This window comes from Hipposideros armiger, unplaced genomic scaffold (genome assembly GCF_001890085.2).
Source record: "Hipposideros armiger isolate ML-2016 unplaced genomic scaffold, ASM189008v1 scaffold_96, whole genome shotgun sequence".
Lineage (NCBI taxonomy): Eukaryota > Metazoa > Chordata > Mammalia > Chiroptera > Hipposideridae > Hipposideros > Hipposideros armiger.
The window spans coordinates 1,432,203-1,446,068 of record NW_017731446.1 but is presented as its reverse complement, the minus strand read 5'-3'; the positions used below and the strand labels follow the sequence as shown (position 1 = coordinate 1,446,068).

The 13,866-nt window shown below is 49.5% G+C and overlaps 1 protein-coding gene across 4 annotated transcripts in view; it reads right to left on the bottom strand.

Annotated features, from left to right (window-relative positions):
• Positions 1-3,169: 3,169 nt before the first annotated feature.
• TRH (thyrotropin releasing hormone) overlaps positions 3,170-13,866 on the bottom strand; it is a 14,843-nt gene continuing 4,146 nt past the window's right edge. Inside the window, exons 2-7 of one of the 4 annotated variants that reach the window (XM_019646034.1) lie at positions 13,712-13,842; positions 6,834-6,916; positions 5,626-5,701; positions 5,485-5,549; positions 4,506-4,730; positions 3,170-3,858 (exon numbers count right to left, since the gene is read on the bottom strand). In XM_019646034.1, coding sequence (XP_019501579.1) covers positions 3,344-3,858; positions 4,506-4,719 — 729 coding nt within the window. In that variant the 5' untranslated portion in view covers positions 4,720-4,730; positions 5,485-5,549; positions 5,626-5,701; positions 6,834-6,916; positions 13,712-13,842 and the 3' untranslated portion in view covers positions 3,170-3,343. Of the gene's footprint in view, positions 3,859-4,505; positions 4,731-5,484; positions 5,550-5,625; positions 5,709-5,735; positions 5,972-6,833; positions 6,917-13,711; positions 13,843-13,866 lie in introns of those variants that run through there. The other 3 variants (XM_019646033.1, XM_019646035.1, XM_019646036.1) reach the window with 3 other exon arrangements.

The window sequence follows — 13,866 nt, the reverse complement described above, 5'->3', positions numbered from 1 at the left end:
GCCAGCAGCCGCAGTGAGTGGCTGTCCAGAAGCCGGTGACTGATCTGCCTCAACCGGGAAGAGCGCAATGATGGTGCCAACTTGGACCAGTGAAGCAACGTCCTCCACAACTAGATTGAAGAACAAAATGACAGCAACTTGTCTTTTCCCCTTCCCCCAATTCCTCAGCACTGTTCCCATCCCCCCAATTCCCCAATAAAAAATCTTAAAAACAAACAAAAAAGATAAACCCTGAAATCTCAGTGACTTAGTACAACATGAGTGTATTTTTTGCACATGAGAAGTCTGATGTGGGTGAGCAGTGTCTAACTTCCATTTGGTGATGCCAGGGTCTGGAATACCTCTGTCACATGCACTGCCATTTCAACATGTGGCCTCCCAGGCTTCTGTGGCAGGAAGAAAGGGGTAAAAGTGGCTCATGGATTCTAGTTGCCTCAACCCAGGAGTGATGATACCCTTCTGCTCACAGCCCATTGGATAAGGCGTCATATGACTCCACCCCAACTGTGAGGGAGGCTGGAAAATTATAGGGAAGCACGTGGACCATCTCTACCACAGCATCCTACTGAGTGAAAGCCATGTGTGTTGGGGGGAATTTGGGGAGCAGCACATAGACTTAAGGATAAAGCCACAATGGCTGGCATGGACTCACAATAAAGCCCCAGTGACTATTTCTTTGGTTTCTTGCTTTTGATTTTTTTGTGATAGGAGAGTGAATGGAGGAAGGAACAAGTGGTCTGCAAGATTCAGCTTTGAATCCTTTCTGGTCCTGGAGTACTAGAGCTAAAAATACTATTTATCAAGGGTCTACTTGGTACCAGGCACTGTGCTATGACTGTACATATATCACTCCATCTCATTTAATTCTTAGGAAAACTCTGAGGAAGGCATAGGGATACCCATGCCCATATTACAGATGAGAAGACCGAGGCTCAAACTGGTTTAACCATTTTTCTAGGACTGAAGCCAATGCCTAGACTCTTTCCATCATGCTACATTGGCATGATCATTCACAGAGGCAGAAGGAAAATATCTTAAATGGCCGGGAGAATGGGTTTCTCACTCTTCAAGTAGTCCTATATCTGAGGCTGTAAAAACATCCCCACATCAATCAAGTTTGAAAGCAAGAGAGTGAGATATATCCTTGAGCAAGCACTTCATTTATACATATTCAACTGCAACTCAGTTTTCCTCAACTGCAAATGGACATGACAGCCAGTCTCCTGGGGTGGTCACAGGGGCCAGTGAGAAAATGTCTGTTGGTGTTGAACACTCAGGAAGTGCTGCATACGTGGTCCATATTACCCCTGTTAAGGCACCCACCTTTGGAGGGGGGGTCTATGAGCAGAGGGAATCTTGCTAGGGCCCCACTTGCCCTGATGGCAATATGGGATATTTAAAGAATTTCCGGAAGAGGGCAGCCCAGTGGGGTGTAATGTCAAGGCTAGAGGGAAGGGCAGCCCTAAATGCTTCATGCACCTCAGGGCAAGCCCTGTGTTGTCTTCCTCATCTGAAAATGAAAATGAGACAAATCTGAACATCCATCAAATGCTCAATATTTTAGAGGACTTTGGGGAGTATTGATAGAGATGATGTATGTGAATGCACCTTATAAACCCAAGTCTTCCTCCAAATCTGCCCCATCTGAACTATTAACTCACTGAGGAGATGAGCTGGGGCTCAGACCCACTCCTGGCCCCATCCTCCCTCTACCCAAAAGCTGTTTGCAGAAAAGCTGAATAGCCCATCCATCCACCAAACAGATGGCCGTCTATGTAATTCAGAGCCTAAGGCCTGAGGAAATTTTGGAGTTTGGTTTAAGTCAGAGATTGCAAACTGGCCATGAGTGGGCCAAATTCAGTCTCAGACAAGTTATTTAATCATTCTGTACCTTGGCTTCCTCATTAGGAAAATGGGCATAATAATGGTAATACCTAGAAGGATTGTCATAAGGATTAAAAGAATTAAATATATGTAAAGTCCTTTGGACAGTGCCTGACATATATATAAGTGTTGAGTATGTGTTATTGTTGTTGTTATTATTATTATTATCTGATTCACACAATGTTGAGGTTTTTGGATTTAAGTGTCTTCAGAGGACCTCTTCAGTTTGCCCCAGTCCCCACCACTCCCTCTTGTCCTGCATGCACCCAGACTGCCTCCCTGCCCAGCCCCAGAAGGCCCCTGGTTTGGGTCCCCAACCATAGCCTGGTTCTTAGTCTTCATTGTGCCTGGCAGATGACACAGACTGTTGACTCCTGCCACAGGCCGTTGTTGAATACAAACTTGAGCCAAATCAGCTCTCTCACCAAACCAGGCAAACTCAAGGCAGTGTCCTGAGCTGGCCCCTCAGGACCATGGCTATACCTCAGCTAGTTGTGTCTTCCAGCAAACCTTTCTTCTTCTCCAGGCCTGTTTTCCCAGGCATCAAATGGGCTCCAGAGTCCCTGTCTACCTCCCAAGCTTGTTCTGAGATGGGGGTGGTGGAGAGGGCTTTTAATCTCCCAGGGTTCCCTGATTCCCTTCTCAGCAGAGCTGAAGAGCTCTAGGCCTGTCCCCGGTTAATGCTGAAAAGAGAAACCCCATACCAGCTGAGACAGAACTGCCACCACAGAGGTCCAAGATTATCTAGATGCATTTTTTATTATCATTAGGATGACATCATTGACAAGGGGGAGGGGCCTAGTGGACTATATACAAAGCCACCACTTCCAGGGCAATATTTACAAATCCCCACACACATTTATCCGCAGCCACCACACAGCACAGCACCACAGGGGGTCTCCACCTAAAATGCTTCCTTCCCCCAAGCAGAACACAGCTGTGGGTCAGGTGCTGCCCACCCACACACACAAAAAAAATCCAAGAAGGAGAAGTGATCCTGGGGGTAAAGTTTGCATGTGACGAATCCTGACACACGGGGCAGGGGATGGAAGCTGGATTTGGGCATCACAGCTTCAGTCCCACCCCACCTTCACTGGCTGCTTGCCCCAGAGGCACTCTGCCCCTCTTTGGGGACTCCCTAGAAGACACAGAAGGTCATCTTAGCCAGGGCTAAGAAGGCGGGGAGCAGGACAGTTGGGTTAGGGAGGGACTCTGGGATTTGCCCCTTGCCAGCGAGCAAAGTGGAGTAATATGGGGTCTTAACTCATAGGCTGGCTTTCTTATGTCCCTGAAGGAGTAGGGCAAGGCCAGGGGTTTTGGTGTGTGCATATAGGGGGGGGGGTCTCAGCTTTATGATCAGAGGTCTAAGGAAGAGAGAAAGAGGGGGTCAGAAAGCGGTAGGACACACAAGCCTCAAGACATGTATAGACCCCAAACTCGACTTTACAGGAAACTGGGCTCACTCCTCCAGCGGCTCCCTGGCCCAGGCGGCCCGTCGCCCAGGATGCTGCCGCTTCTCAGTCCCCTGGCTCCTGCTCAGGTCATCCAGGAGCCCCAGCAGGACGCTGGCTTGACCACAGTCTCCCTGGAGCCCACATGGGCCTCCCAGGGCCCTCTTGCCAGGGTGCTGGCGTTTCTCAGGCATCAGCTCTCCTTCGTCCTCCTCCTCTCCCTCCTCCTCCTCCTCCCAGCTCCTTTGGGTCTTGGGATCCACCAGCCGTCTGCCTGGGTGCTGCCTCTTGGTGAAAGTGTACCCAAGCCAGGAGGAGCGCCGGCCAGGGTGCTGCCGCTTCTGCTGGGTCACATCGACTGACCACACAGGTGCATCCTCCCGACGACCTGGGTGCTGCCGTTTGTGGGGTCCCACAGCCCCTCCTTCTTCCTCCTCTTCTTCAACTTCCTCTTCTGCCTCCTCCTCCCTTTTGCCTGGATGCTGACGCTTAGAGAGCCAGTCAGGTTGAAAGATCTGGGACTCTGAGGAAGGAAAGAGGCCAGTGAGGGACCCCATGACCCCTGAGTGCCCACTCCAGCCTTCCTCTCAGTCAAGGCAGATTCCTTGCAGCACTCACCCAGAGTCATGACAGTCTGTCTGCCTTTCAGGACTCACAGACACACACACGCACACAGATAATCAAAGGTATGACTTCTGGTTCCAATCCCAGCTCTACCCCTCCCTAGCTGTGTGACCATAAGCAACTCACTTAACCTCTCTGAGCCTCAGTTTTCTTTTGTGTAAAATGAAGAATACTAACAGTACCTATCTGAAAGGTTGTTAGGAATATCAAATAGTTTGATAAGGTGTTAAAGTGCTTAGAACAGTGAGTGCCTGGCTTACATGCGTCTAGTAAGTTATAATTAAAACTGTCATACTCAAAGAGACTCTCTCTCCCGCACAGAATCTTCCCCACTGAAGATCTGTTCTCTGCGAAATATTCCCAGGACTGAGAGGAAGGAATCTGATCCTAGGGTCAATTTAAGAGGGTGTGGCCAATGAGAGTTTCTGAACTTGTGAAAGGCAAGCGACTGATTTAACAAGTGGACCTCTTTCTGCGTCTGGGTTTCCCCCAGCCTTCTCTGCAGCCTCCTCACCAGGACAATCCGGGACAGCCCGGGCCCCTCACCAGATTCCCGATCTCCCTGCTTCCCTCGCAGCCGCTGGAGATCTTCCCCGAGGAGTGAGAGGCGCTCCACCTGATGCAGGAGGTCTCCCAGGCCCGGGTGCTTGGCTGCCATCGCCGCCTCCTGCTGGGCAACCTCGGGCTGTGCGCAACCGCCAGGGACGTCGGTCAGGGTCAGAGTCAAAGCCATGGTGAACAGCAACCAAGGGGCAGGCATCTTGGAGGCGTCTGGTGAACAGTCAAAGCCATGGTGAACAGCAAACAAGGGGCAGGGGCGGAATAAGTGCGCCGTGTCCCCCTCCCATTCCGCCCCGCCTCCCAGCCCGCTCCATCACCCCCTTTTCTGTCCCAACAGGTCCCCGAGGCCAGAGTAAACCGTTTAAACACTCTCCCGGGAGCAGGACCACCTGCCACCTTGGGGCGGTTCGTGGGCAGCAGGAGGATGTATCTGCCTCCGGTTATAGGCATCCACACCCACAGAGATGCGCAGCGCGCCTGCTGGCTCCCAGTTCTGCCAGCATGAGCCAGGAGGCGGTGGGGAGCCCCGTCTCCACCACCACTGCTCAGTGATCTACGGAGCTGGGGCAGCCAGTCCTGGGGCATACTGGCCAGGACCGCAGCGCCAGCCCGACGGCCAGGATGCTCATTGCCTCGTCGGAGGCTAAGATTCTCCCCGAGGTTCCCAGCGCAACATTCTTATCCCAATATTCCTTCGCCAACGTTCTAATTACAACGCTAAGATCCTATTTCTAATACTAAGATTCTATGGCTAAGCTAGGAATCGAATTCTAACGCTAAGGTCCTAATTTCATAGTTAATTCCAACGCTAAAATTCTGCTTCTAGCGCTGAGACTGAGATTCTAGGGCTAAATTCGATTCCAACGCGAAAATTCTGTTTTTAACGTCGGTATTCGGATTCTAACTCCCAGGCTCTCACGCGGACGCTGACTGCCTATTTGTGCCGCAGCGTCCCGGCACCTACCTGCAGCTGGCAGCCAGGTAGGGGTGGGGTTGCAAATCTTCCGCCCGACGTCCAGATGTCAGGACCTGAGTGCACAGGAGTGACCCTCACCAGTGTGCCCGCGCCACAAAAGACCCTGGGGGTACGAACGCAGCATCCCACCTTTGCACAGATGCCGTGGTTTCTCCCCGGGCATACCCGAGGGCGGGCGGAAAGGAACCCCTTGTCCGGACGCCGCCTGTGGAGGAGGTGAGAGGGACAAAGGTGGTTACCTGACCAGCGCAAGCTCCACGGGACCGGTCCGGGATCCTGGGGCTGTGAGTCCGGAGTTTCAGGAGGCGGTGGGTCAGGAGCCCCGGAGAGCTCGCAGGAACCCTGACGCTAGCTGCCCACTGCTCTGCCCCACCGCTGCTTATATCTGTGCGAGGCAGCGGCGCGAGTGAGGTCAGCGGGGAGGGGTCGAGGCCGCCGGGAAGGGACGCTGACGGCAGCGGTCCCCGTGGGTACTCAGCCCGCCGCCTGCCAGCTCTGCCGGAAACCTGGGGCGGGGGCGGCTGGGCGGGAGGGGAAACCAGCAGACACAAGCCGCAGGATGGGGTACTACTGGTGCGGGGCCATTTCTGCACCCAGTTCCAAAAGTCTGTTGTCTAAGAGAACACTCGTGCAGGGGACAAAGAGAGACAGAGACACACAGAATCTCACAATTAAAAAGAGATACATAGGAGAAAATAAGAGAGGGATAAAGACTGAGAGATCCGTCGTACAGAGAGAAACAGAGAGATACAGAGCAGACACACACCAAAGAGACAGAAAGACAGAGACAGAAAGAGAGGAAGAGGAAAGGGAGAGAGGGAGAAATTAAGGGACAAGTGGGACCTGGGCTCTGATCTTGACTGTCACCTCTGGCAAATGCCTCCCACTCTCTGGGCCTCAGTTTTCTCATCTATACAGTGTGGGAAGGGGAGTTTTCAGAATGCAGAAACTAGTAGCCTGTGAGCCACCACCACTTTACAGACTGTTTTGTGCGACTCCCACAGTTTCTTGAAAAAACCTGAATGACCAACATTGAAAAATCAGGAGAAATCAGGAAAAGTGTGGACTTATGGCTTCTTGAAAAAGAATGAACCTACATTTCCTCCTGACAACAGCCAGCTGGAGTGGAGCCTGGCTACCCTTGGTCACCACACTCTCCACCACTCCCTACTGTCTTCCAGTGTGTTGCCCTAGTCACCAAGAAGGAACATTGGAGTTTATGACCCCTGGACCTGTTAGGGAGTACCCCACCCAAGCAAGGGAGGGGAGTGGATGAAGGAAGGAGATTGTTCCCCAAGGAGCTTGTCTCTCAATCACTCCCCAAAGTCACATGATACCTTGGAAAAGAACGCTGCCACCTCGAGTCCTGGGCATAGCCTCCATCCTGAAGCATTTAATGGGCCAGGCTCCTTTGTCAGTCCTGGAGACACAGAGATTAGCCATGCCCACTTAGAGGGAACCATATTTTACTAAGAGGGAACAATATTAACGAAGGCATCTCCTACCTCTGGACAGTCCCAACATTATTCCACATTCACTATTTCTTCGGCCTAAATCTTTAACTGAGTATTTGTTGTGTGTCCCAGACCATGCTAGGTCTGGCAAGGGATTCCAAAAGTGTTCAATTATTACTTCTTCTTTTGGCAAGCACCCAACCTTTCTGGCATGTCCACCATCTCATTACATCCTCACATCACCCCTCAAGATAAACAAAATAGAGACTACTAGTCCCACTTTACAGATAGGGGTACAGAGGCCTGGGGAGGCAGAAGGACTTTGAAGGTTAGAGGTAGAAGAGAACTTTCAGATCATCAGCTAAAGAGTCCTCTCCTCATTTTTAGATGAAGAAACTGAGGCCTGGAGTGATGGCCTGATAGGCTTTCCGACTCTCGGGCATACTTGGTGCCCTCCCAAGGTCAGATGGTTGGCTGAAGTAGACTGCAAATCTGATTCCCCAGGCTTGATCCCCTAGCCAGATTCCAGGATTTGAAGACTTGCTAAGCATTTCAAATCCTAGCTAAGCATTTCATCAGACAGACACACCTGTTATCTTTCTTAGAGAATGGTGGAGTTGTAAATTGATACAGCCTCTTTGGATGGCAACCTGAAAATTTAACACATATGTACCTTCCACAAGACAATTCGTTTCTCAGAATTCCTCCTACAAACACCCATACCTGTGCATGAGGATGTGTACATAGGGTATTCAGTGCAGCGTGGTGTTACAAGCCAGAACTGGAAACAGCCTGGGTGTCTGCTCACCAGGAAGTGTCTGCTTAATCAACTAGGGCTCATGCAAAACTATGGGGTACTCCTCCAGCTTTAGAAGAATGAGGCAGTTCCATATGTATAGATGTGGAACAGCTCCAGGATATATTTTTAAGTGAGAAGAGTAGAGTGAAGAACAATGTGTGCATCAGGTACATCTGTGGTGGTGTGGGAGATGGACTGGTATGCTCTTATGCAGACTTTCTGTTGGGATGCACAAATCCAGTGAAAAAGGGGAACAGAGGAGCCCAGACAGGGGTGGACAGTGCGGGGGTGTTGCTTAATGCTGTTTGAATTTTTTCTCTGTGCAGCATGACTTATCCACAAACCAAAAACAGCACCAGAAAACAAAGCAACAACAAAGTCTTGTTTGAGTCTGAGGCTCAGAAGGAACGATAAGTGTGGATGGATAGGAAAGCTGCCTGGCGGACAGTGAGATGGCTGAAACATTGCCCCCTGGTGAGCCCATTTGGTGCATCTCTATAATCAGTGATTTAATCAGAGCGTTGTCTATTAGGAGGAGAGTTCCTGGATGGCTGAGGAAAGGGGAAGGGAGTTTTCACGTAGCTCAAGGGACCAGAGAGGATGGTACAGGCATCCAAAGAGTCCTCAGTGTGCCAACTCTCTCCCTCCCTCCCTTCCTCCTTTCTCTCTTCTTCCCTCTCTTCTTTCCTTCTTTCCTTCTGCAAATACTCACTGATTTCCTAGTAGTGTCCAGGACCTGTTTTAGACCTCGGCCACTATATTAACCATTGTTTCTGATGCTTTGACTCCTGGGGTCTTGCTGACTCTGGAGAGACTGTCTCTCCCAGGTTTAGCCATAGTAAAGGACTCTCCTAGGAGCACCTTTCATATGCAAACAAACCAATCCAGAGTCCACACCCCCACCACACTCTGGGCTAATAGCTCCTTGTCCTAATCAGCTAGGGCCAGGTACCAGACAACTAGGGACAAGCCCTATGCCCCAGAGCCCACTGACATTATTCAAACTAGCCAATCCTAAGCTTTCTGACTCTGCCTGGCTTGGTCCTCCCTGCAGAAACCACAGTAAAAGCTCTTGACCACCTCCCTGCCACTCCCTGCTCCCTCTGGCCTCCTCATGGACCCTGTTGCTTCTCTATGTGCCCTACATGGTGTGGCTTGCTCCCTCCTCTTAGGAACTGTAAGTAATAATGGCAGTTATCTCCTGACCAATTGTCCTCACCAGACCTAAATAATAATAAAACCTGCATTTAAAACAGGTAGATGGGAGTCCAGTCATTGTGTTGCATGTATTTTTCTAACTTCTTTTTTTCCCCCTGGTAATACAAATGTGCTTGAGTCTCGAGACTGTAGTTGCTTATCAGATTAATATAGCTATGCTTTTGAAAATGAGTAATGGGATAATTTAATAGCGAGTTTATGCACTGTTTCTAATTCCCAGTGCCCACCTCCACCCCAACACACACACACACACACACACACACACACACACACACACACCTACACACCTTCCTACAGGAGATTTATTGGATTCCTGGGTGGGTTCTGATTGCCCAGACTCAGCCGTCCCTGAGTTCTTTCTCAAAGACTTTTTGTTCCCTGTTCAGAGATATCCCCAAGATATTTTAGGGTCTTTATCAACCCTGAGCTACAGAAGGGCCTGAAGCAGCCCCTCTCAGCTTACTTTTTCATTATTATTATTATTATTTTTGACAGATCCTGCCTCAGATTTATTTGTACAAATAGCACAGGAGGACACGAGCCTCACTCAAACAGATGCGCAGGGGTCACATCAGTCCTTCTGTCCTTACATTGGCAGACAGAGGCCTCTACTCTGGACCTTCATGGGTGCCTGAGCACCTTTGGGAGCCGGAGCTTGAGCTGGAGGTGACACTGCAGCTTTAGCCATGGCCAGAGCCTTGGTTTGAGCTTTGGCCCTGGACTTTGGCTGGAAGAGCCTGAGACTCTTGGCGATACAGGCACGAGCACGTTTCCCAAGCTTGGGGTGAGTGATGTCGGCAAGTCAGCTGAGCTTGTGGTCTTGGGCTTAACCTCCTTGGGCTTGACGAGGGCCTTTAACAGCCTCAGCCCGTGCACTTATAGCCTTGCCATGGTTGGCTTGCATCTTCTTCAGGCCCTTCTTGTTGTGCTTCTTGGCAAAGCGCATGTTCCTCAGGAACTTGGGGTCCACCCTCTTAAGAGATGTGTATCTTGGTGATTGGGATTTCTTTTTTTTTTTTTTTTAAGATTTTTTTGGGGAATTGGGGAAGGGGAACAGCACTGGGGAATCGGGAAGGGGAACAGAAAAGTTGCTGTCCTTTTTGTTCTTCAGTTTAGTTGTGGAGGACATCGCTTCACTGGCTTATGTTGGTATTATTATTGAGCTCTTCCCGGGTGAGGCAGATCGGTCGCCTGCCATCAGACGGCTGCTCACGGAGGCTCTTGGCAGCTCACGCTGGCTGCCAGCTGCTCACACAGGCTGACAGCCACTCATGGTAGCTTACAGCAGCCTCACTGCAGCAAGGGCTGCAGCCTACGCCGTCACCGGCCACTCACGGCAGCCCAGCTCCAGGACGAGCTGTTGTTCAGCATCTTAGCTATAGAGAGCACAGTGTCACTGGCCCTCATATGTGGGATCTGAACTCTGGCCTGCTGCTCAGAGGTGGTGTCCCAAGCCAACACTTAACCAACGCGCCACTCGACTGGCCTGATGATCGGGATTTTTTTATGCTGTTTCTGTGCTATTTTCAAGACAGGTTGTGTGTGGTGTGGTTTTTGGACTTGGCCATGTCTGCCCTGAAGCTCCTGAAACGCCTGGGACCAGAAGAGAAAGAGACCTTTCAATATTTTATGGGGTTTTTTTTATTATTAAACTTTTTATTTTGAGATAATTGTAGTTTCACATGCAGTTGTAAGACATAATATGAAGAGATTGTGGATTCCCTTCACCCAGCTTCTCCTGATGGTTACATCCTATTAAACGATTAGAGGACAGTAACACAACCAGGATATTGACATTGATAAGATCCTCTGATCTTATTCAGATTTCCCCAGTTTTACTTGTACTCATTCGTGTGTGTATGTGTGCGCGTGTGTTTGCGTGCGCGTGAGCGTGTGCAGTTAGTTCTGTGCAACTTTATCACATGTAGGTTTGTGTATCCACCACATGGTGGCTTTTAATTATAGAAAATAGTACCTTTTATATATTCAATTTTTTCCTTTATAGTCTGCTTTTACTGTCAAAATAATGAAGGTCTCTTCTTCCCCAAGATCACAAAATTATCTCAGAAATTCCAGGAAGATGAGTCCATTTAGTATCTGCTCTTTCTCCATAAAAACCTGCTTCAGAAATCTCTCTACTCTAGATTCCCCCTTCTCCATTCCATTGGAGAGTCCATAACTTTACTGATGCTGAATCTACTAGAAACTTTTCGGTTCTCATTTCAATCACTGATTTATCTTTTTATTCAACAAGTATTTCCAGTATATGCTCAGGTGTCAGGCATGGATCTAGGCCCAGGGCACAACATGGGTGTGGGTTGGGGGTGGGGTTATACAAGATAAGAGAAAGGTGGGAAGGGGCCAGATCTCATGGGGCCTTGTTGGCCATGGAGAGTAAGGACTTTGGATTTTATTCTCAAGGCAATAGGAACATAGAGGGTTTAAAGCAGGGGAGAGATGTGATCTGACTGATTCCCTCAGGCCAGCCTGTGGCTGCTTGGTGAATTATAAGTGTACAAGGACAAGAGGGAAACAGCCAGTGAAGCGAGGAGCTTCCAGGAAACCCTCGCTCCTGCCTCCCTCACCCTGCTCTGTTTACCTCTCCTCTAGGGCTCTCCTGCTCTGCCTGCCTCCAAAATAACTGTGCACCACTGGGCTCAGTGTGCTGTCTGTTCTCACCATGCACCTTCCCCAGGCCTTGTCCCCTGCACTGCACCTGACCACATGCGGGCGCTCCCCAATCAACTTCTCCACAGAAAACGACAGTCCTCAGGAAGAAAGAGCTGCCTCCTAGAGTGATCCCCTGTACCAGCTGCAAGTGGAAGAAAACACAACCCAAACTGGCATAAGCAAAATAAAAGATGGATGTAATGATGCATGTAACCAACAATATAAACACCTACGACGAGCTACAGATATGGCAGAATCCAGAGGCTCGAATGGTGTCATGAGGAGTCTGTCCCTTTTCTCCATTTGTTATCTCAACTTTCCTCTAGACGGCTTCACTCTCAGACTGACTGTCCTCAAAGGTAAAGAAGCTGCCACAGGCAACCCAGGATGGCATTTTCCCAGCTGAGTTACCCTCCAAGCAAGAGTCTTTCTGTTTCCCTCAAATCCCAGGGTCAGTTCACCTTGGCCCAGCCTGGGCATATGCCCATTCCTGAACAGGTCCCTATGATTCAGATTGGCCAACCCTGGGGCCGGGGGTTGGAGCCAGCCCCATCTGAACAGCACAGATTGGAGGGCTTCTCCAAGGGCATATTGGGAAGAGCTGAATGCTGAGCAGGTAAAACACAGGTCTCTTACGTACCCAAGCACGAATGAAGAAACCAAGACTCCGAGGGAGGAAAGGCTTGCCTGCATCTCTCAGTGACTTAGCCACAACCTCAAGACTAGTGCCCTACCCAGTGTCTTTCCTTCACACTGCCCGGGTCAGGGTTTTCTCTAAAGGAACTGGAAGTGACCAAGCTCTGGCTGGCAGACTGAGTTCTACCTTTTATCCCATGTCCCATCCCCACTCAAGGGTCTTGTTCTGGTCTTGGTGGCAGTAAATTGCCATTAAGAGAGAATCATCTTTCCTGAAAACTTTGAGGAAGCCCTTCCCCAAATAACATCAAGCCTCCAAGAAATGACCCTCTAATGGAGGGATTTCAGACACCATGATGGGAAGTGAGTTCTATTTGGGTGCCAAGAGGACTTCTGGCAGCTGCTGCTTTGATTCCATGTAGGCCATCCTTTGTCACTGTCCAGCTGCCAGCAAAGAATTGCTAACTCAGTCCATTTCCTCCAGGACCCTTCAATTCCATACACTTATTAAGTGCCAGCTGCATGTAGGCATTGTAATAGGTGTTAGGGAATACGGGGGAGGGCAAACCTTGCATGGCTCCCTGTAGCTTGTAAGATCAAATCCTTAGCCTGGCCCTTTATATATATTCAAGACCCTTTATAATCTAGGCTCCTTTTCTGACAGCTCTCCCCTGACTCAATGTATAGGTACCCCTGAACATCAATCAATGAAACCCATTTTACAAGCATTCTGTGCAATTCTACATGTCCATGTTTTTACTCCTCTCCTTACCCCTTGCCACCTGTGGGCCACTTATTCTTTAGAGCCTACTACAAATACCCATTCATTCACTCATCAATCCTTTCATTTGTTCATTTAATAAACATTTCCTGAGCAGGACATGTGTTGAGTTTTAGGGTCACTGAACGGATCCAGACAGAAACACTGTTCTGAAGATGTTAGCAGTCTGGGAGAGGAGAAGGATGTGTCTACATAAATTGCATTATAGTGTGCTATGTATTCAAAGGGGTCATAGATTTAGCTGGTAGGGTCAGGGATGGCTTGTTGGACGAGTCTTGGAGTTGCTTTGGATGAAAGGGCATGTCAGAAGGCTTTCTCTGACCTGGCTGGAATAGGCGCCTATCACACTTTCTCTTCCTTCCCAGCCTTTATCATTAGCTGCAATTGGGTAATTCCTTCTTTCTTGTTCATTATATGCCTTCCAGACCAGAACCTCGGCTTTATGGGGACAGCTTCTTGTTCCCTGCTGTTTATCCAGTTCCTGGCACTTAGCTGGCACTCAGTAAAGAGTTGTTGAATGAATGACTACATGAATAAATGCATTCAGCTTAGAGAAAATGAGCACAAGGTGCCTGGTCTTGTCTTTGGAGGTGAGAAGGCACAAGGTAGCCTCCATCTAGCAACAATGGACACACATGAGAGACTCAAAATACTTACCATAAAGAGGAATAGACAAACTGGGGAGCAGTCTTAAAGGTGCACAAGGAGAGTCCTGAAGGCCAGAGCAATCAGGGAAATCTTCCTGGAGGCAGCGGGGCTATCGGAACCAGCCGATATGTCGAACAGTCCTGAGGGGGGGCACGAGGATTAAG